We start from the raw sequence: 23,193 nt of genomic DNA on the forward strand, positions 1-23,193 counted from the left end.
GCAAACAACACCAGTCAGGTAGGTGTGAGGTCTCATTCCAGTCACTGACTTATTTCAGCATTTTGTTTTCATTAAAGGGCCTCTTAACTCGCAGAGATCATTAGCCTTTGAAATCTCTGCAGGGCATCAACAAACGAACTTAATGTTACTGAAAAGTAATGAAAAAGTAATTGAATGTCATAAGTTACACTAGTTTTATGAAGAAATTAAAACAGTTCCAAGCTATTACATTTTTAACAGGATAAGTTGGCCTGCAAGCTTGAGGGCTAAAGCTTTGTGTCTGTGAAGAGAAAGCTGATGTCGATCATGAGTTCACTGGGTTTGGAGGAATGCCCTACCCTATACAAACAGCACACTGATGCTCCACTGCCTCAGGCAAGGTCACTACAACACCTGAGCTAGTGCTGTTATCATTAGTTTTGATTTCAAATGCAAAATTAATAATAATAATAAAATCAATGAGCATTGCAAACAGTAAAAAAAAAAAGGTGTATCTTGAAACATTAATCATGTGAGCCAAACACAGCATATAGAATAAAATCAAATGTTTATTTCAGTTGAAATCTTTCTCTTTTCATATAAAATGTAAACCACATCAATTATTGGGCTGCCTAATAAAGACCTTTTTCTTAATCTTGCTACTTTGGTAAAAGCAAATGATCAAAGCTTCAAAGAGCAGCGTGATAATTTCCTTATCATTTTATATCCAAACTGTGCTCAACAGAAAAATAGATAATTAAATACAAAGTAAATGCATGATAAATATTTATGCAGGTACCAAGGTATCTGCTCAGAACTGAGACACTGTTGTAATCAGGCAAAGCATTTTTAAAGTGCGAGTGATAAAGATCATGTAAAGTACAAGCCTGGCACTTTTGCACTCAAATCAGAAACGACTGCATTTTAAATATGCCCAGTCCTGCACGTTTAAACTTCAAGGCCTCTATTTTCTATATCGGAAGGACTTTTGCACAAAAATTGAGGTGTTGCTGCCATGTGAATAAGTTTATGGGTGGTAACTTTAAGCGATATGAAGAAAATCACTTGTTCCAACATTGTAACTGACCTTGTCTGGAAAGTCTGCTTCTTCAAATTCAGTCCCTTTTTTTTTTTTTTTTTTTTTTTTTTTCTTTTTTCTTATTACAAGAAGTTACTCTAGCAATAAGAGCTCTGAAGCACATAAACACTCTCAATGTGAGATGTTACTTTTGTTTCTGTGAATTGAAATAGCGGCTTTGGGTTTGGAATGGATTATTTTCATGCACTGTAATAATATATGCACCTGGATGGCAGGCTCAAGAAAAAAACATATAGTAATATCAGTTTTCCCCCCTTGTCATAATATTAGTATATAAAAGCATTAACGTCAAAGATCAGGTAGTTAAACGGGAAAGAAAAGCCTCTGTCACCATGACAGGTCAAAACAAAAAATGAGTTGGTAAAATTCATTGTTTCCATACAGAGAGTCAGAAGATAGCGCAACATTTTTAAGTATATTTTATTTTGTTAACGAAAATGTATTGTATAAGCCTGTGCTGGCAGCAGTTGTTTAGACCTCATTACCATGATGAAACTTAGAAGAAAGGAGTATGTCCAACAGCCAAGAATCATCACTCTGTTCTCAGGACACTGCACAACCAGGTGGTGTGATGTCAGTCGGAGCAATGGCTGGTGTTTTCTGCAGCCATTTTACACTGCTGCCGATTGAGAGGGAGATTCAGTAAATGTGCCTCACGCAAGCCACATGTACCTGTTTTCATTTCTTTCCCGTTGCAGCTAACCGCTCCTTCAGACTGAAAATGGAAAATTTCACTCTTTCTTTGAAAGTAAACTGAAGAGTCCACCTTGAGACTGAAACGTAATCATTGAATCAAAGCCCTGGTGAAAAGGCCCTGAGGCTGCAGTGTGTCTTGTGTCCGTGAGGTGTACCTGTAAATTATGTCTGTAATAGAAAACAAGGTCCGCATACTTAGGAGCACAATTAATTTTCTCCAGCTACACAAGTCCAGTGGAGGCCAGAATTTTTTGATAGGTGTGATGGAAATGGTTGCGTTGCCCCTGAGAAAATGATGCTGATATACAAAAGTCTGTGTCACAGCAATGTGACTTGATGCCATCATCAAGTGTTGCTTGACGCGCCTTCCAAAAATAGCTGCAGAAGGCATCTCAGCAGGTGGTGGCAGCTACCTTTCTGCAGCGTTTTAAATTTAAAAACACATTCTTCACCACCCCAGATCTGTTTGAACAGCAAGGCCCCGCAAGTGTGATGTGAGGTCAGCGCTCCTGCTTGATCATTTTACTGCTGTTGCCTGCCTTTAGGCTACTGTATTACTCTGTTTAGCCTGGGAACCCCAGTGAAAGGATGTCATGTCGGCGTTTGAGCATTCAGAAATTGTGCTGCTAGGGACCTGTTAATTGCATTTTCTGATGAAAAATGGCAGGTGAATTCAATGCGTAAGTGGAGTTGTTCTTCACTGAATAGGCCCGTGTCAGCGTGAGGCAATGATTTCTGCCCATTTGAATCTATGAAAGACGTGATTACTGAGAAAGAAACATTGGTCTCTACTCACAACAATGTTGTATAGGTGGCCGCAGCGCTCTCTCAGTCTTGCCCTGAGCCATGTGGATATAGCCTTACAAGTTTGCTGTAGAATTTGTCATTTCAGCAATGAGCTCCACATATCCAACATACATTATTTCCTGGCTGCAGCTTGGAAAACACAGCCTGGGTCTGAAAGTAGGAGTCGAAGCTGTTTTGTGTGGACCTGTCAGAATAGTTTAATTAGCCCAACCAACTCCAACGCTGGACCCCACCCACCTCGGCACGGTGAAGGGGAGACTCTATCCAAACATGAAACTATGACAATAGCAGACAATTTCGTGAAGTGATTTATGCCTTCCATTTTCATAAATGTAAGCATGCCATAGTTCATCCTTTCAGTATGTTACTACATCATGCTGATACCACAAGTTGACTGCTTGATGCTGTGGGAGGTTACATGAAACAGTGAGAAAATTCTGTGAACATCATGATAGAGTTGGACAGGGAGGAGGATAAATGGAGAGAGCGAGTGAGCGGACAGGAGGTGCAGACAGGAGGTGGGGACAGGACTGCCAGATAAATGAGGGGAGGGAAGGAAAATTTAAGAGAGAGACAAAGCAAAGCAAAGATTGAAAGAGCGAGAGGAAGTAGGAGAGAGCCATGGGGAGAAAGGGCAGAGGAGGAGGGGGGGCAGGGGAGGTGGGGGTTACAAAGGTACACAGAATTCTTGGGTGAAACCATCATTACTATGAGCAATGGTAGCAGTCACCCGCCATTACCTTAGCCATCCACTGTCATAACCAAAACATTTTTCCAGCCCAGCCTGCATGTCAGGGGATAGAGGAGGAAGGCTCCAGCATGCTGAATATGTCCTCTCTGCTTCCTCACTCCCTGCACCGGAGACCCGGTGCTCGCTAGGTGGCTATTTCATCATCAGAGCAAGGCACCTGTCGATAGCTTCTGGACGAGATCAATAACGCCTTTCAGAGCTTTCCCCCTCATCGTCCTTTTCATCCCTCCGTCTCCCCTTTCATCTTTCATCCTAAAATGTGAAAAGGATCAGTGAAATATGATGACAAAACAGGAGCTGTTTGTCCTCATCAATGTGTCTAATGATTTTCTATACTGTAAGGCGAACTGCCAGAGATGACTCCCATTCAGCACGGGAGCTGCTGGAGCTGCTATAGTGTATGACAGTATGCCTGAATCGGGGGGGCCAGGTGTGGGGGGGTTAGATTACCCTCTTATAGCAAAGTGAGTTCTCAGGCTCTATCCAAGACAAGAGTGAGTGACGGCCCATTCTGCTCAGTGAATACTGTCATGATGCGGGCATTAAGACTCACTCCTGGCAGAAAGGTTCCCAGCGACGCAGAGTGAATGTGCGTCGCTGAAGTCAACTACCGGCCCCGGTGGCTGTCATCTCGGCATGGCTGCCTCTCTCTCTGTTTCCCCTCCATGTCCTTCCCTCTCTTTTACTCTCTGCCTCATTAATTGAAATAACTCCTTGTTGAAATACCAGAGCCAATTGTTCTTTCTTCCACATGAAGAAATTCAAGGCACAATTAGGAGCCAGATACATTTTATACAGTCAGATTAATTATTTGGGGTACCATTTCTCAGTTGCCAAATTAATTATACAGCAGCACGAATCATGTTCACAGAAAATCATTAAATCCGTTAATATTGGTATTTTAAGTAGTTAAAATTTGCAACATCCAAAATGATGAGCTTTTCTATCCGGAGAAGCTGATATGTGGGTCCGCAGTGCTGCTGCCTATTTCCAGTGTTCTGCCCGATATGCTGCAGTGCCAGGAACAGGGTGACAGTGTTTATTGAAAGTTTTGCAGCATTTACATCACATTCAACATTTAGTACCTGACACCTAGATATTAAAATGCAGGTTTAGGTGAGCCAGTGGATAACTATTCATATTAACATTACGTTTGCATCACCAAAGTGGTGGTTGGAAATTTCAGCATTTATTTCTCCGTTGTGTTAGCCCCCCGTACAACACTGGATTGGAATAGTGACTTGAAATATTATTCGGAACTAATCCAATATCCTATTTGTATGGTTTGAAATTGAGTTTAAAATGTCAATATCATTCCTATGAGGAAGGGTGCATTTGTGGTATCTTTCCTTTGCTGGAATGATCACATTATGTGAGGAATTTAAGAGGAAACATCAATGCACGTGATTCTAATGTAATAAAAATATGAATTCCCATGATCCAGTGTGCCCTCTGAAACAGGTCTGTAGAAAGCAAGTGAACTTTGGCAGGCTTGAGAGGCTTTGAGAGCTCAGTCGCATTTAAGTCCACTGACAGCTCATTTGCAAACTTTGGGAGGTTTGACAGCAAAGGCTCGGTCACCTATTGTTACGATCCGATTTTATGCCACAGCCTGCAGAGCTCTGCATTGGACCTTCATCGTTGCTCCAGGCTGCTCAGGCATGCACAAAGCTTTCTATATATATGCATTGTTATAATATACTGACAATATTTGAATTGAAGAGCACATATGTAGCAGTCATATTTGTGTTTTCTCTTCAGACATTGCCTGCAGCAGAAATAGAGAACAATATAAATTCCATATTAAACGGGAGCACAATGAGCATAGGGCACCTTTGAAAACACAGCAAGGTGAATGACAGTTATTAAAATGGACTCTGCTTCCAGCCATAAATGGTTTGCCAAGAACGTCACTAAAAAAATCCATAGGACAGTTTCCATCACCTCAAGAGTTCAGCTCATTGATATTGCATATGAAAAGGATGAGTGATACCGCCTAACAACTTCATAAAAACCCTTATGGCAAAGGATAGCGCTGTGAATCCACTTAAAAGCAATATTCTTTTCATGCCTTAACAAGGGAAAAGCCTGATTGTCTGTCTGAGCCGTGCTGGTCATGCTCCATACTGTCAGAGCAAATGAAGTCAAACAGAGGCTTAATTACAGCGATCAGTTGTTGCCCTGCGGTTAAAAACATCTTATCACTAAACAGCTGGGAAGAATTTTCTATTACTTGATGGATGCATAATTGGGTCCAGGGTTACTGTCAAAGAGCAATTTTTTTTCAGTACACCAGGGCTCCTGCTGTGGGGGTTCTTACATCCTAAGGGTGGGTCTGATTATATTGTGTTTTGCAATTTTATGATTCGCCACAGCTGGTAACATCCATGTAAGTGAGCTTTTAAAATTCATTAACTACAGATAGTGTTGGCATTTGACATTATTGTTTTATGAGGTCACCACAGAACGAACGGCACAGTTGGACTAATGATATTTAATGCGCCTTATGGCCGTTTGGTTCTCGGCTGGTTGTGCAGTGGAGCTTCTCTGAACTGTAAGATGCTACCTGAACAGAATGGTAAGGGAGCTCTGCAAGGTACTTTGTTTTTTTATTCTTTATTAGATCTTTATTGTCATTCTGACAGTGCTGTTCTGTACTTAACAAAGTCTTCTCAATGTGTCTGAAGAAGTGTCACACCGCTTTTCTCTAGATTTGTCTAGTTTTTGAAATATATGTTTGCAGTGGCTGCCGCTGAAAAAGGAAAAAGAAAAAAGGAGGTTTACAGTGTTTGTTAAATATGTGATTGTCCTCAACTCCTGAAAGGCCTCTAAAGCTTTTCGATGGAAATTATTGTAATTAAACCAAGTGAAACAGCTTTAGACCTTCAGCCTCTCAAGTTCATCTCTCTCTTGACAGTAACTTAAAGAAATGAAGAGGGGTGTCACCGACAGCAAAGGAAACTGAGAAAAAAAGAGGCAATCACACGCTTTCAAATAAAGTGCAGTCATGTTAGGTGCATATCTTTCAACGCAAACAAAAAAGACAAAGAAGAGAAGATCATACACTCACAATTTTGTGGGATTTAGGTAATTTTCTCAGTCTCTCTTTATGTTACTCCTCCTCCCAGACTGCTTTAAATCGTTGGCCGTCTTTTTCTTTTCCCTCTTTTGTGTCGCTGAGCTGTCTCTCTCCTGCTCTTTGTCTCTCTCACGCTCAAACAACAAAAACATACAATCTTCAACTCTACCAGATGTCAATAGCTGTATGTGCTCGGAGAATAGCAAGCTGAGCTGCTCCATCTTGTTATGATTGTCAATATTGATTCAGCGTGAAGATGAACTACACGTAAAGGGATGGCCCTGTAGATGTACACCAGTTTAGGTTTGGTTTTCTTTACTCTGTGGAGAAATGATAATAAAAAATTCCCTTTAGAAACTCGGTCCTTTTAACTGTGTGCCAGTGCTCATGTAGATATCTTCTCTTGCTTTGGAAATACCATTACATAGCTGATGCTATCGTGCCTTTTAATTCTGATATCTGACTCTTATTTGATGATTAAATATGTTCACAGGAGACATGAATAACACTATATGGTGCCAGTAATAAGACAGACACAACACACATAAATAACTAAAAACTTCCACACTAACCTTACCTATTATCAAAGCAGTTAAAAGGCACCATTTTATCAGCATGCATCATCTTTTTCTTTTTTTTTTTTTTTAAGAATCCAGAGAGCATGTTGATAAACAAAATGCACCGATGTATCAATTGATTGGATCTCGTTGGTTGTCCATGCAGCACATTCTTGTACCAACAGGTTTCGGGTTTTCTCATTTGTAGCAGCGGTTCTCCAAGTCTTCCTCCACAACACCCTCGCTGTGTTTCTGTTGGGATCAGAATGCAAAGCTATTACACACTGGAGGGTTTGTCTCAATCACACCGAATGGCTATGAATTTTAAATGCAGGATTAGGGCCTACAGAGAAGCAGGCACATGGGAGGGACTCAGTCAGTTGAGTGCTAATTTGATTTTTTACCTTTTTTTCCCGACAAACAGCTCAGGCAATACAATGTTAACAGGAAAGCTGCATTGCTCATGCTTTGGTCCTTGGGCTGCTCTACCAAATCATGCCACACCTGTAAGAACTAACTCTCTCCAAAAGGAAATGATCTCACCGTGATGAACATCCTGTTTTCCATTTGAAAAAGAAATAACTTACCGCTTGCAGTGTGAGCCAGTTCTTGGCCAGTTAAATATAGTGAAATTATTTCAGCACGCTTTGATATTGCATTTAAATCCAGGACATGCCTTTATTCGATTTATTAAATGAAAGATTTGGAGCTTAAATTTGGAAAATCCAACATCATGAGCTGAATTTCCTCAACTTTTGTTGAGCAATAACGAATCTTTGTCTTTTCCATTGTTTCAGGCGGAGACATGGATGACTCATCTCCGTATGAACCTGTAGCACCGAACCGACACCCTGATGCTTTCCGCTTGGCCTCCATCTCTTCAGGTACCACAGCGTTTATCTCCATTTACATGTTGTGGTTTATACAAATGAAAATACCGGTGTGAAATTGGAGATGAAAAAACTAAACGAAAAAATGAACGAACCGGGAGAGGCCATGTTGGCCTTCCTTCACTCTCATTCCACCAGTCAACTTAACTTGGCCTTTGAATAAATAATGTGCTTGTCATTTGATCTATGAATGGCTCTCGTGTGTTTGTGAGGTAAACCATGAAGCCCCAGCGTGCTACCCCGCATTTTTCCCCGCCATTGATTTTGCTTCCAGTTTTATTTCCTCTTCAGTTTACTAATTAAACAGCCTGGCACTCAGCGGGGGAGCTATAGCCTGCTATTTCTTTTACTGGTTATTACAGTCATGGTATCTCTAATCAATGCAAGTCTTAAAAGACACAGCTACAAGAGTTAATTTGGTGCAGCGAGTTTAGCAATAGGTGTGATTGGACACAGGGATGACGCCTGTCTATCGCCTGAGCTACAGGCTTCAGTCACTACAAAATTCAATCATTTTCTTTCATCCAGTTCTGACAGAAAATTTCCGGAGGATGTTCTCTTATATCTTTTTTTTTTTTTTTTTGCCGAAAGCAATCCACAAACACTGAAGACAGCACATTTTCCCTTTCTCTTGGCTGATGTATCTCGCTTTGTTTTACGACTGGAAGGTACAAGAGAGACACACACTGCATAATCCCCGTAGCTTAAAATCAGCAGTGTATCATTTGTTTTTCAAAACGTGCTTGTTTGATATATTGAAAGATCACAATAAATATGAAAGAGTGCAGCCTTTAATTAGTTTTGAGTTTTAAGAAACGATGGCAAACTGCCGTCTCTGAATTAAGTGCAGGTTAATCTAGAAAGCATTCAGACAGCGCATTCTTCTGCCAAGACTTCAAACATTTCACAAATTGGTTTCTGTAATGATAGGTAATTTCTAAAAGCACCAAAATATTTATTTACTACAGTCTCATTGATTAATGACAACTTTTTATAAGGGCTTTGTTCCAGGATAGGCTTTCAAGTCATGATCACTGAGTTGATCTGATGCAAATACAGCACAAATCATTCAGTCAGCACAAAACTTAAAGCATTTTAATTAGCAGTCAAATTCGGGTATTAAGCAACTTTTTATAAGACCTCCCGATTAAAGTCAAAATGAACACACAAGCAACGAAAAAAGATTCTCTTAAACAATATAAACATTTCACGGAACTGGTCCTGTCAGCTAAGATCATGAGCCCGGAACAAAATAAACACAAAACAGTAAGCACAGTGAACGAGAGTTAGCTCAGTGTCACAACTACCAACAATGACACTACTGTACATTGGGAACCATCAGATAGCATAAAATACAAGATGTGAACAACACTACCCATTGTGATGCATGGTAGTTGCCTATTTTGTTGTGCAATAAATTCCTCCATGAATCCTAATGCTGGCTCTGACTGAGGCCCAAAGTTTAATCATATTGATGAGCTCTGCGCTGCTGCTTCATCTGTCACCCGGTACAAGCAGCAGTGGTGGGGAAACCACGTTAAACAAAATATTTATCATAGCAAATCATAGCATATCATAGTTCTTACTCAGTTAAGAACAAGTCTGGAGTGGAACTTCAAAAGCCTGGAAGTATGAAACGTTAAAAATGATAAAGCTTCCTCTCGTCCTACTGTGTAATGTATAACAAACTGACACGTATTAAGAAACAACAAGGGGCTAATACTGTATGTGTTCTATTTTAGCGATTTCCTCAGCGCTCTCTCAGGTGAATTATTGGATTTGCTTTCTGAAATCTGTTTAGCCGCAAGCTTTCCTCATTATTTATCATTTCTGAGGACAAAATAATTGATTGTGGTGGAAACCACAGGCAAACAAATAAGTAATTACACACTTGTTTTGTGAAAATATTTCGCACTTCAATTACTAAACTGCCCCAAACTGTTCTTGAATCACCCATATAAATGTTAAACTGCACAGAGACCCAGGGAATATATGATAGGAACATATGATATCTGGGTGCCTGATGAGGAAATGGGAATGTATACTCTCCAAAAGGAAATGTAGAAAATTGAAAAATAATCTCTTTTAAAAGGTTTTGTCTGGGAGGGAGATAAAGGAAGTGTGATAGAAATGTAAAAGAACTGAGCGCTCACACTCTGAAGTCAAAATTAAACAGAACACAGAGAGACTCAGTTTCCTGTAATGCCTGCAAACCTGTTTAACTCAGGCTTCACCTTCTCATGGTTACTGTGCCGTCTTAGTGTTGGGAATCATCATGCATTCTACACACACAGACAAAAGTACAGTTTTTCACCCACCGGGATTTGAAGTGGTTATCTTTATCTGGTTTTCTTCAACAAGTGACACCAAAATAGCCAAAGATGGATTTGTTGGAAACCCTGGGATGAATCCTGCTTCCTTGCCCTGGCTCTGTTCATTCTGTGCACCTGCATCAGCAGTGTTTCATACACCTTGTTACTCAGCACAGTTTTATTGAGGGCTGACTTGAGTGTTCCCGTTGACAGCGGTGGACCTTTTTGGGCCAATTTCTTTGCTGTAATGACAGTGTGGTGGCACTCTCTCGAGTCCTGTCCCTCTTTCGTGCGCCATGCCTCCCACCCCTAAAGAGCGACGACCACATTAGGTTATGTATAGGCAATAAGAACTAGATAGATAAAGAAGCAGGTTATTTTCATGCTTCTCTCCACTGAAGACTCACAGTCAGCCCCTAGGACTGCAGTTTAGTCTTTAATTTCTCCCTCTGTTGATCATCAATCCAGGTTTGCAGTATCAGGAACCTGACATACATCAGCTTCTTTATCAGAAAGAAGAAGCCTGTTCCTCATCCCATCCAAAAAGTTCTATATTAGATCCACATTGTGTCCCAATGACTGAATGTTGACCAGTTTAACACAATCTGGTTTCTGTCATGAGGTGTAATGCTTCCCTTCCTTGCCCACCTTTGCACCATCTGTTGAAGCTGTCAGCCTTTTGTTGGGTGCAAGCTGTGACACTTTATTACCATGTCACAATGTCAGTATAAGGGCGCAGGGTGCAGTTTTGTGATAGATTGTGGAGCTGAAAGAGGGAAGGAGGGCAGAGGATATCGAGAACATGTGGATAGGATGATACTGACAGCTGACTGGAAGCGGAGGTGACCCTTGTTTACTACTGAGTGGAAATTCTGTGAAAAACACTGGTGTTCTCCTTTGGGAGGAACACATGGCAGCTATTTGTGAATGCATCCTGGTCAGGACCAAAGATCAGTGACAGCTGAGCCCATATCTGAAATATGATGATGGTTATACAGTGTACTGTGTGTATATTGTGAACTGATTGTTTCCTTCCAAGGTGAATTAGTAGTTAGGAACCAACAAAATAAGAAGTAAACAGAGAGTGAAAGAAATAATCTAGAGATATCAAGTGACTTTGTCATTTACATTTGAGTAAATAATATTTTACTATAAGTAAGTGCTACCTCTGCCCCATAAAACACAGACAGTACTGACAAAACCACAAAATATGGCACCTCTCAGGCACCTGACTGAGCAAGTGGCTAAATGTGATATAGAGAGATTAGAAAACTTGTTGGCTGGCTGTTATCATCAGTATCTGAGGTGTGGTGGCACTTTCATTGACAGAGGCAAAGCAAAATAAGGCTTGTAAAATTAAACTTCAATCCCGTTTAGAGATTTGGAAAAAAACATTTTAGCACACTCCTACTAAATCACCTATTATATGTTCTGGACTGGTTGTGTATCTGCCCCTCTCCTACTCGCTGATAATAAAAATAGTATTTAATATGGCCAAACTACCATTTCTGTCATCCTGTTTCTTTTCCAAATCTGCCCATTTCGGGTACATGCTAACTTCTGCGCTGTTGCTGATCCAGATTTTACATCCATGATGCCAATGTGACAAAAGCACCAACTGTAAATAGAATATCAGGGTGTTTTCAGATCTTGTGTTTGTTAAATTTACCCCCTCAGCCCTGTTAAAATGTCCCAACAGCATTGTTTCTGTGTGTAATAGACAGTTGCCGCTTGATGCACAGTAGCTCAATTTTCAGGCCAATTACTCCTTGTCCAACAGTTTCACCGTCGTTATTCTGTTTTTTCAAGGATCACCCTTCAGTCGCAAATACTAAATTACTATAATAAGAAATAGCAAGTGGAACACTTACTGTTCACAATGCACAGGTGAAGCGAATCACAGGGCAGATTTGAAGAAAATCAAACAGGTGTTGTGCTGGCAAATCTGCAGACTATAAAGACGACCTTAATAGAAGCTTTTTTTTGGAAACCCCAACTCAGTCACTTGGTGTTCTGCTGATCAGTGATGGAAATTTAATCAGTCAGTCCGTCAGTCACAGACATTCATGTTTAAAGCGCTGCAGCCAAAAATGCAGCATCATGTCTGGACATGTGGATCTTTAGTGGAAAGATAAGCTATATCAAGGCTCGTGAAAAGAAAGACAACATGAAGCACTTTGTCACTAGAATAAGCATCGAATGATGCTGAATGCAGCTAGGTACTCCTTTCCCAGGGGAAATCTGCTGATAATCAGTTCTCTCCACCCAAAATACCTTTCATTTCTGTAAAAATTCAGCTCAATGAGAAATAACAATGCGTTGTTTCCCCGTTCTAATGAAATTGTAGTGAGCACCAGTGGGAGTCTAACAACATCAAACAAGAAGATGAAGCATGGAGGAGTTATAGTAAGGAGCATTTGTCTCGGTTATAGTCCCACACATGTCAATGATAGACGCTCTCCTTGCCTCACTGGTTCCAGTTGGTTCAGAAACTGAATCATCTTTGGTGCTTGCTATGATCACAATAGTTTACTTATAATGCATCCAGAATGTCTACTACTTTGATCATGTCTTAATATGCTCAATGAATTGGTTGAGCCATTAAATATCTAAAAGTAGTTGTTGTTGTTGTTTCTTTTTTCTAATGCACATTACCAGTAGTGGAGTGTAAGTTCCCAAATAATCGAATAAGAATTATATTTAGTTTGCTGCCACAGAAAATGAGGAAGCAGCAAATTTTCATATTTCTGGAAAAAAAAAATATGATGCCACTTTTGTTCTAGCCAGTAGAGAGCTCCCACTGTTTTGGCGGAACAACTACAATGCATGGCCATTATTTTTTTCAATTTCAAAATAGAGATTTTGTGCAAGTCAACAGACCTCTACTCAAATCAATAAGACATGATAAGAGTGTATGTAGGACGTAGGTAAGAATCCTTCCTCCACAACACACAGGAACCCTGATCAAAGCCCAAATGACCACAATATTATGAAGAGCATCCCCAGATATCATTGATTTTCATTGTTAATATGCTCGATGTGAAATATATTCTGTTCCCTTGACCCAGTGCTGAACTAATTAACTTATTAGGAGCAGAGAGCAACATAGATTCCAGTATTTTTGGGTCCCTCCAGGAATTAAGTTTAACATCCCTTAGTTAGACCTTCTGACTCTCCGTACTAAGCCTCACACCTCTCAGCTCAGTGTGCGCACTATCCAATTAAATCCAAGAAAGCTGTTTCCACCGCTGGGGAAAAGGACCAGTGCAACAGCCGTGCTCGGCATGCTGCTGAAATGTTTGACATTTAGACTTTGTCCTCATAACAATTACTGTTACTTAGACAAACACTAAGAGCGTTTTTTTGTTGTTGCCGTTGTTGTTGTTGTTGTTTTTGCATGGGTACAGTTGGGGCTTTTTGCTTATTAGTATCTGTGTTTGTGTGCACTGTATTTGCACCTGTGTGTATTTGTATTACTTTGTTGATATGCTTCATTATTTTGTGTGAATTTTCTAATCAGTTTACCCTTAGTCCTCCCTTAGATTGTCTCTCTGTGGGTCAGTAATGAGCATTGTTGTTTATGGCTCGCTTATCAGATACACTTTATATTGTCAGCTTTTTTTGAATGCGTTTTGAATAAGTTTGAATTAATCAACTATGAATAATCCACAGAAGATATATTTGTCTTTGTACATTTTTTTATTCCCCACTTACATGCTGGAAATGAAAAAGGAAGCACATTACTAATATTGTGTGGGTTCACCTGGCACACACACATCTTGTCTGGATTATTTCAATATGTGTTGCATTATTAGCAGTGACGACTGAACAAGCTAAACACCAAGTATACGAAGAATGAAAGGGGCCACTGAGGACGCTCTGGCTTTGAATTTTACTGGAGGAAGCTCAGCTTGAAGGCAGATGCTCATAAACAGATCAAGCATTTATAGGCGTGTTTACAGTAATTTAAAATTCCTTTTGACACCAATTCTCCCACCTACATTTTCGCATACAAATATTTAGCCCTCACTCATCATTTCCATCTACCCCTGTTTTCGCTCATTTGTATGTAGGTTCAATTGGCAGCAATAATTTCAGGCACGGAGGGAAAAATCGTTTTATCCATTAGAACGGAGGACTTTATGAACTCCATTTGTCCTCCTCTGATGAAGTCTACATGTCTATCTTGCTCAGTAAGGCTTAGGCAGATGATGTTGCAGATCCAGCGCACCCTCATCTTTCCCTCTGGTAACCCTGCTGTGACACAGAGTACAGAGCTAATGAGTGATGAGCCCTTTGACACAGAAATGCTTGACATGCTCCTCGGGGTCCAGACTAAAGACTTCCCTAACAAGCTCTCGCATGCTCACCCAGGGCTGTATTAAATCCAAACTTTGGCACCTTTCCTAATTACTGAGAACATACCCGTAGCCAAGAACCTCTTCCTAACCTGGGCTGAACTCCCCTTTGCAGCGCAGCGTCCCCTGAGTAAGGGATGATATATGAAATGCAGAATTCAAATTAGGCTGACGGAGAGCAATTACTGGCGAAGGAAGATCCATATACAGAGTATGTGAACATTTTATCCACTTCTTCTCATTCATATGTGTACTGTCCATCTCGTTCACCTTTCTCTTCTCTCTTTGTTATTCCTCTCTTTTCCTCACTGAAACACAGTTCCATTGAGTTTGTCCCCATCTGTCTCTACAGAGATGTGTCTTATTTCTGGTCCTTAAGCCTCTTCCTTCTCTTTGTTCCCTTTTCTCTTTGTCTTTCCCTCCCTGCCTTTGCTGTATGTGCAGAAAGAATAGATGGTTATTTCCACTATATCGCCATCAGTGGGGTCTGATTTATGAGGCCCATAGAGTAGAGAGCCCTATTAAAAGCCTATTTACAGTCAAACAGCAGGATCACTGGAAGCAATGACAGTGCTTTAACTGTTGTTGACACCAACTTAATGTTATGAGACCACGTTTTCTGTACACACTGGCAAGCCATTGTGAGTGAACAACATTACACAATTTGATAATCTTATTGTGAATTCATGCCTTGTATCCCCCACAAATTAATTTAATGTCACATTGCTCTCGATGCTCAAGTTAAACATCTGTGCACACAGTCCTATTAGTTTACTCTCCCACCAACAGGTAACAGCCCATAATGCGGGGGAAGAAAGTATTTATGACATTTCCTGCACTTAATGACAGTGATTGTTCCATGTTTATAGCATCTGTTAATCAGTCAGTGCACCCACTCACCTATCTATCTGTCCATTCAGTTTGTCAATACCTTACTTGCTCATTAATGTGTACTACTGCAGGCAGAAAGGTAAGGTAATAGATATGTGTGGACTATTGTGATGCAGGGAACAGTTGATTGCACTGCTGATGGGCTGGGTTAATTATTCTGAGCAAGAGTCACGCATCTTGCCTAAATTAGGATGGATTAATTGAAAGCTCTCCAGCTTGTCTCTCTGAGTGTCTGTCCAATCTGTTAGTCTGTGTCCTATCATTTCATCGCTCATCAGCTGCTGTAATCAGCAGCTCAAGTGTCCTCTCCCCTCTTAAAGCTTTTTCCATTTATATAAGTCTTGTATCATTAGCTTATCAACCCCTCTCTCCTCACATTAAGGCAGAATGTGTTTGGTGAAAACTTTCATTGTAATGCACTTGGAAAATCAATTATAACTCTGTAACACAATACTACACATTTCCCCAACCATCTCTACTTCTTTGCTTCCTTCCTCTTCTCCTCCTGCTCTCGCTCTGATCCTGTTTGTGTGTAAGCACGTCAGAACTATCAAGTGGGTTTTGTGTCTTATGTTCACCCCAGGACATCTTTTTGGGTTGAGCTCCAAATTCAATCTCTCCTCCCCAATCAGAGGTAGTAAAAACTCGACTATGGCTGCAGCCTCAAAAGCTGCTTCAGCCCTGCTTGGTCAGATAAATCTTAGGAGCTCATCCTTCTCCTATTTTCTTTTCATCCTGGACCCCCCATTGGCCTACATTAGAGCCTGAAGATGGCCCGGAGAGATTTAGGAGCTGCAATCCATCAATGTAATGCAGCCTTAACCGCTGGACAACCACGCTGCTAACCTCCCCTCCAGCTGGACCGGACTGGTCTGCTTCAGGCCAGCCTCAGGTCTGCTTTAGCTTGGCTTGGCGCACTTCAGTAAAATTTTGGCCCTGCTTTAAGCTCTTCATGCCCAGTGCCAAAGTTTAGATTGTGATTGTGATTACAGATCAGCCATAGTTACTCCTACTTCAGAATGGGTAATTGTCCCTCATTTTGCCAATAAGAGTTTATATTTCTTAGTGTGATGTAGGTAATTGATCTGTCTGCCTCTTCAGTCACTTACATTAATAAGACTTAGTATACTATGCTGCTAGGCATCTGTTGTGGAGTGTTTCTACACCGTCCCCTCAGATGCTGCAAAGATTAACTGATATCATTTCATATTAGAGTGATATCTCATTTTGAATAAGTTAATGTTCTCATCGTTTCTAAGAAGGAAAGGCTCCTATTGATGGCCTGTGCACCTAAATCTGCTGAACCCTGCGTATGTTTCTCAACACCCAGCGGCTGCCACATTTAACCTTGATTCTCCTAAATGAAAGCGCTGGCTAAAGGAAAGCTATAGTTTAAGCGTACACTCTTCCCTCCGTGATGAACTCCTGATATTCTACTTCTGCTATTCTTCAATGACAGTGAGCTTTGTTTTATCTGACGTGATCTGAAACCACAAAATCATTCATTTAAGAGGTATGCTTATTTTTTTTCCTCCAGTTACAATGTGATGTGTTCCATGTATCCCCATTTCTAGGATTGATAACGTGCGATACACCACTTGGAAGCAGTGCAGCATCTTTAGCGGGCCCTCTCCCTCTAAAATAAATGGTCTTCTTTTGGCTCCAGGGTGTCTGATAGACATAGAGTGAGATTGGTACTGTTGAATAAGAGATGAATCTCTCTGGGTGTCACCATGCCGCCACGAACTCTAAAATATCATTATCTACAGGGGAGGGAGGTTAACTTCTCTAATATAGCCTGAATACAAGAGAGAGGTGCCACAAGTGAACATGATCCTACTTTATTACTGGTATATCTCAGGAAAAGGGATGTTTTTTTTATGTCACTGTGCTGTATGCGGTATCTCAGAACACCCAAATGCACCTAATGACATAAACTGTTTTCTCAAATATGATGTACAGCCTGAGGGGTAATTGGAATGTTTCAGCTTGTGATTACAGTTGGGGGAAAAAGGAAATAATAATGCAGCTTAATTTGTACTTGAACCTTCCCAACAGTGGATCATCAAGCACAGCACGTAGTCTTAGCCAAGTCCTTAAGCTGAACACATTTGGGGCAGAATATGCAGTGTTTACTGTTGTTTCCCCATTATTGACCACTATTAACAACAACATGCTTCCCCATTAGTATTTCACCGTGGACTTTGTTTTTGTTTTACATAATTTCCATTAGCATTGTAAAAATGTCTTATTTACATTATTCTAAATAGAAAATGACAAAATCACCAAAAATCTGAATAAATACAATTTGTACTCAAAGAACAGTATAATAAATAAGTTCATGACCAATATTATGGTAATTGCATCATAATATTACCTGTAAGTGAACAATTAATTCATTTCCAATTTGGAATCACAACTTAATTCATTCATGTTTCAGTCAAGCTCTAAAACAGAATGAATCAATAATTAAGCTAGAGTGGATTTGGGTTAGCTGCAGCCATATCTCCAGCGGCTCATTCTCGGTTGGAGAAACAGAAAAGCACAGATGAAACTGAAGCAGCTACTTCAACTTTCAAGCCGAACATTTGTAATGAACTCCCCAATGGACAAAGATGCAAGGATGGTTGTTTTATTTGCTGATCACACTGCAGCTCAGCTCACTGTAAACTACACATGATTGGTGATGTGGAGTCAGACAATCAATGGGGGGATTTTTATTCCTGTGTTGTGATCGTATTGAATCCAGGTTTGCTAACAATCATTCCTGGGAAGTACATAATAAGGTAAATAATGTTGAAACCCACTGGACTAAATGTCTATGACTGGGACGATTGTTAGACTTTAAGTCTTAACCATGTGACCATGAACCTTTTACACCTAAAGTCACTAAGGTGTCCTCTTTGTCTGCTTGCAGGGATGCTCACATTAGCGCCAAAAGGTTTCCACTGTCCTGACGCTGAGAGGAACTGCAACCCCTGTCTTGATGCTGCTAAAGCCTGCAACCTCAACAACAGCTGCAAGAAGCAGCGTTCCAGCTACATTGCCACCTGCAGCAAGGAGGATCCTAACAAGGGTGAAACCTGCAGCAAGAAGCGCTGCCACAAAGCGCTGAGGATGTTCCTGGACCGTGTGCCCACTGAGTACAGCCACCGCCTGCTCTTCTGCCCCTGCCAGACGGAGGGCTGTGCTGAACGACGCAGGCAGACCATTGTGCCGGATTGTTCCTATAAAGATAAGGAGAAACCCAACTGTCTGGAGCTCCGCAAGATCTGCCGCCAGGACTCTCTCTGCAGGTAAGGGACAACGGGATGGGAAAGGGGATAGGAAATGATGTCCAGGGTAGTGGAAGAGAGTCCTGTAGTGTGTGTGTTGTTCAAGAGTTGGCAACTTCGTGTGCATGCTTATCTGTTTTGCTGGCTTGATGGGCAGATTATTTTGCTGTGTGTATGAGACGAGCCACCAGACACAACTGAAGAGTCATTATCGTGTTATATTTGTGGAAATTAAAACAATCAAACAAATAAACAAACAAACAAAAATAATAATAGTTGAAAAAAAAAAAACAGTAAATTGCATCTATGTGTGCTTGATGGCATTTTTTGCTGCTCCCATAGCATCCTCAAGTTTTCTATTTTTCTTGCTGTAACTTTGCCAGTAAAGTAATTAGACTTTCAGGGAAGCCGGGGCTATTAGACTCACGATGGAGATGTGAGGCTAAGTTGAAGGGACAATGCTCAATTAAGCTCAGCAAAACATTAGTGGATCACTTTGGCTGCATGGGGCCTCTATTGGATTTAAGCGACCAGATTCAATTCACACCTACCCAGCTGTGACATGTTTCCTTGTGTTAGTGCCACTGACAGCAGGTGAAACACAGCAGTTGTTCTATCAGCCAGATCAGCTGTCAAGGTCTCTTTACCCCCAACCAGAACCATGTGCTCCGTCTGGCCCTCAACACATCCATCCAGCTCAAGGAGCTCTGTGATCATTAGTCTAATAGATTTTTTTAAAAAGTGGGACATTTGAGTAATTGTAAGCATTTAAAAGCTCATTTATGGGCCTAATGGTGTTCGACCAAACGTTAGACCCTGAAAGTTATTTGCTAAAAATAATGCTTACGATCTGAGACTTATCAGAGGGAATGAGAGGGAATTTTTGGCACTTTTTTTTTTACTTGTCCCAGTGTCACAGATGATTAGGCAGCTGATACAACTCAGTGACGCGTCTTTTGGATTTAATAAGCCAAGTGACTGTCCAGTCTCAGGTTGGTATTGGAAGATGACAGCACCTCCCTTGGTTCATTACTCGTTGTAACTGCCTGAGAATTAGACACCAGTCACCTCCTCCAAAAAGTACTTTCAGTTTGTGTCACTGCAGGCTCTCGTGGAATGAATTTTGTAATTTTTTTTTTATTTGTCTGGCCACGACAACCAATAGAGTGATTTATGAACTTATACCTTCCCTCTAAAACCAATAATTTAGCGCGCAATACGACTAATAGTCATCAAAAGTGCTAATTTACCTGTGTATCACTTTTGTGTTCCCTGTGGTTTTGCCCTATCTGGGATAACTGGCCAATATTATTTGTTTCTGCAAGTAAGAATGATTCAGAGTCACAGAGTTTAAATTAGACTAGTTAATGGTGCAGAATGGAACAGTTCCTTGCGACTTGTATTTCGGAGGTATTTCACAGTCAGTGTTTCCATGGAGGTGAGCAGCCTTTCGAAGCTGAGTGCGAATGCTGAAAACCTAATTCTAAATCCAACCACTGCGCTGCTAAAGTAGAGAAAAATCTATCACCTCCCCTTCGATTTATGATTGTCTTGATAATTACCTGCTTACCTGCATTGTGTAATCTGTTTTCAGACTGAGTTGCTTTCTTTGACCTTTGGGCCCTCAGGTGTCTGCCGTGCTCCTCCTTATTGAGAAAGATGAAATAGAACGTTAAAGCTCATTATCTGTAGCCGTGTAAAGCCCCACTGAGGTCAACAGCTTGATGGGTGTGCACACGCACACACTCGCATGAATGATACGGGCACGTGCTGTACACTAGCACAGCCCAAAGCCATTTAGCAGCCACACATGCACACGTAAAACACACACTTTTTCACACAACTACTCGGAGCTTCAACGTGACTCCAATAATCCGATGTGTGAGTGCTGCATTGTCCTGAAGTGAAAAAGGGCCTCCATGCAGGAGAATGTCACCACTGTGCAATTAAAGGGAGATGTCATTGGTCAGTGCCAGATTTACAATGTTCTCTGACTGTTGATTTTATCCTTGAGGTGTCTGCAATCACCACAAGAGTGTGAGATATTTTTAACATGTCCTCTCTCTGTCTCAGTGTCCCCTTTATGGGACATGATGCCAGCCGTTACAAAGCAGTTTTCTGTCCTAGTGGACCTCGGGAACACTGACTGGTTAATTAATCTGATAATTGACAAGACATTGCTTTAAAAACAATTTTGCGCTTTTAATTAACTTATTTTTATCAGATGGTGTTCCTGCAAGCAGAATTTAAAATGCATTTGTCATGCTAATGGTGATGGAGTTTACAGATGTTTCCAGAAGTTTACAGACTGTAACCTATGAAAAAACACTCAGGTACAGCCTGAGGAAACTTTGCTTGGCAGCATTGTCCCCCTCTCAGGGATGTGTTGATAAAGGCTCAGGGAGATCATTCAACAACAGGCCTCCCTCGGGGATGCCTGTCTGAATCCAAACAGGGTGTACACCGCTAAGCCAAGCCTATTTCACTTTAACACAAGGGATGGATTTGGGAGAAGAGGAGGGAAGGGGAGGAAGAAAAGAAGGAGGGTGAGATAATGAGACAGAGAGAACGAGTGAGAGAAAGAGGAGTGAGAGGGAGGGTCACCGCATCGATCCGGGCCGTAAAGCTACTGCAGCGGGTTGGAGGTCAGTGTTTAGGTCCCACTGCTATGGATCAGCAGACTCTGCTGGCCATCTCAAAGACGAGCTTAGTTCGCTGTAACACACTCTGATGAAGAAAGGGTCACGGCTGAAAACACGCCCAAGTCAAAACGGATTTAAAAATGTACACTCGACTATTTTATTATTTATTTTAGGTTTAGGAAAGGCCAGCAGTTTCCTCCATTGCGCTGGGAAAAATGCCTCCAAATACTTTCTTTTTGGAGTTTCACTGTTTGCACATCAGATGCCAGATTGGCTGTGATTTCACCTTTGGAGACTGTTCAGACCGTTCCAGGTGGAGCTCAGAGCTCAATCAAACAAAAAATAAATATTTGAGAGGATTTCAAATATATGCTTTTGGCTTGGGCTTAGGTGGCATATTGCTCTGGAAGATTTCATTCTCTTCCTCTCTCTGAGGAGGCAATTGTTGACATACTCTGGAGATCGAGGGACTGTAGATGGACAGAGAACAAGCATTAAATGGAGCAGCACTTATTTCTCACACCTGGTTGTACTTCTGCTGCAGTTATTATGTTATTTCCTTCTATAATCCTGCACAGACTGAAAAAAAAAAACAAAAAACAGACATCCCTGGGTTCGTTACTGTCCCCTGTTACTGTCCTCACTTCCTCTTCTCTCCTCTTCACTTCTCAACCCTGTGTTCTCACCATCCTTCCTGTGGATCTAACAACTATACATATGGGATTACTTTTTTCCACAGAGGGACAATAGGCTATATTTGGATGTGCAGTTTCAGGAAGTGTGAACTAAGCATGTGTGTAGGTGTGTGTGTGTTCACACATGTATACATGGAGAAACACCTTGTCCATTTCCATGTCAGTTCACATGGCACAAGCTCAATGAAGCTTCACCCAAAGAGTATTGAGTTGTATATATATCCACCACATTGATTGTCTGAAGGATCAATGCAACACTTCTATCTTTGATTTATATCCCCTGCTCTCCAGACTTCCTTGGTAGTCTTTGATTGAGTTTTTTTGGCCACTGGTTCTAAAAGTGGGTAGCAGAGAGACAATCGATCACTGTACAGGTAACCTGACCCAGTTAAGGAGATGTACAGTACAGAGCACTCCCCTTTTTCACTCTCACACACACACACACACACACACACACACACACACACACACACACACACACACACACACACACTGGTGTAAATCAACAATCGGTTCTATTGGATCTGAGTCTCCACTGAGAGGGAACGGTGTGGGGAGAATGACTGGCCCAGATGGCATTACCCTGTAGCTTCAGAGACAGCTCTCACTTTTATCATCAGTTTTTCTCACCTTCACTAAAACACACACACACACTTGGGAGGACCCCCGATGTATTTATTCCCTGGCCACTAACTCTCCCCTTACCCCATACTCCCTCTGCTATACTATAACTCAAATGAACAACCAGAGCTTACATAAGAGAAGCTGGCTGGAAATACATTGTTCAAGAAATTGCCCACTTTGTTGAGTGTGTGTAAGGCAGAAAGCCAAAAAGTGACTTTATAATATGTAAAAAAAAAAAATGCTAAATGTGCTCAGAGCTACAGACTCATGGGGCAGCCTGTTATTTTAAAATCTGTATATTGTGTTAACAACAATTTAACCATCACAGCTACATGCCTGTGCTAAACCGTTACTTTGAACAAGGACTAATTAATTTTTCTCTTTTCATTATTTTATACAGCAGGGTAGACATATTTTTACCTCTTTCAAATGAGAGCGGTGGGGGTGAACTGAAAACTGAAACCCTTCAAAAAGAAAAAAAAAATAAAAAAGAAAATAGAGGAGAAAAGAAAAGAAAAAAAAACCCATTCAGGTTATA

The 23,193-nt window shown here is 41.0% G+C and overlaps 1 protein-coding gene across 2 annotated transcripts in view; it reads left to right on the forward strand.

Annotated features, from left to right (window-relative positions):
* LOC115049420 (GDNF family receptor alpha-2-like) overlaps nucleotides 1–23,193 on the forward strand; it is a 43,907-nt gene that overhangs the window by 3,717 nt on the left and 16,997 nt on the right. For both annotated transcript variants that reach the window (XR_003841124.1, XM_029511612.1), the window contains exons 3-4: nucleotides 7,766–7,852; nucleotides 18,337–18,715. Coding sequence is in view for 1 of the 2 variants with exons in the window: in XM_029511612.1 (XP_029367472.1) it covers nucleotides 7,766–7,852; nucleotides 18,337–18,715 (466 nt within the window). In the remaining variant the exon portion in view is untranslated. The remainder of the gene's footprint in view (nucleotides 1–7,765; nucleotides 7,853–18,336; nucleotides 18,716–23,193) is intronic.

This window comes from Echeneis naucrates, chromosome 9, assembly GCF_900963305.1.
Source record: "Echeneis naucrates chromosome 9, fEcheNa1.1, whole genome shotgun sequence".
Lineage (NCBI taxonomy): Eukaryota > Metazoa > Chordata > Actinopteri > Carangiformes > Echeneidae > Echeneis > Echeneis naucrates.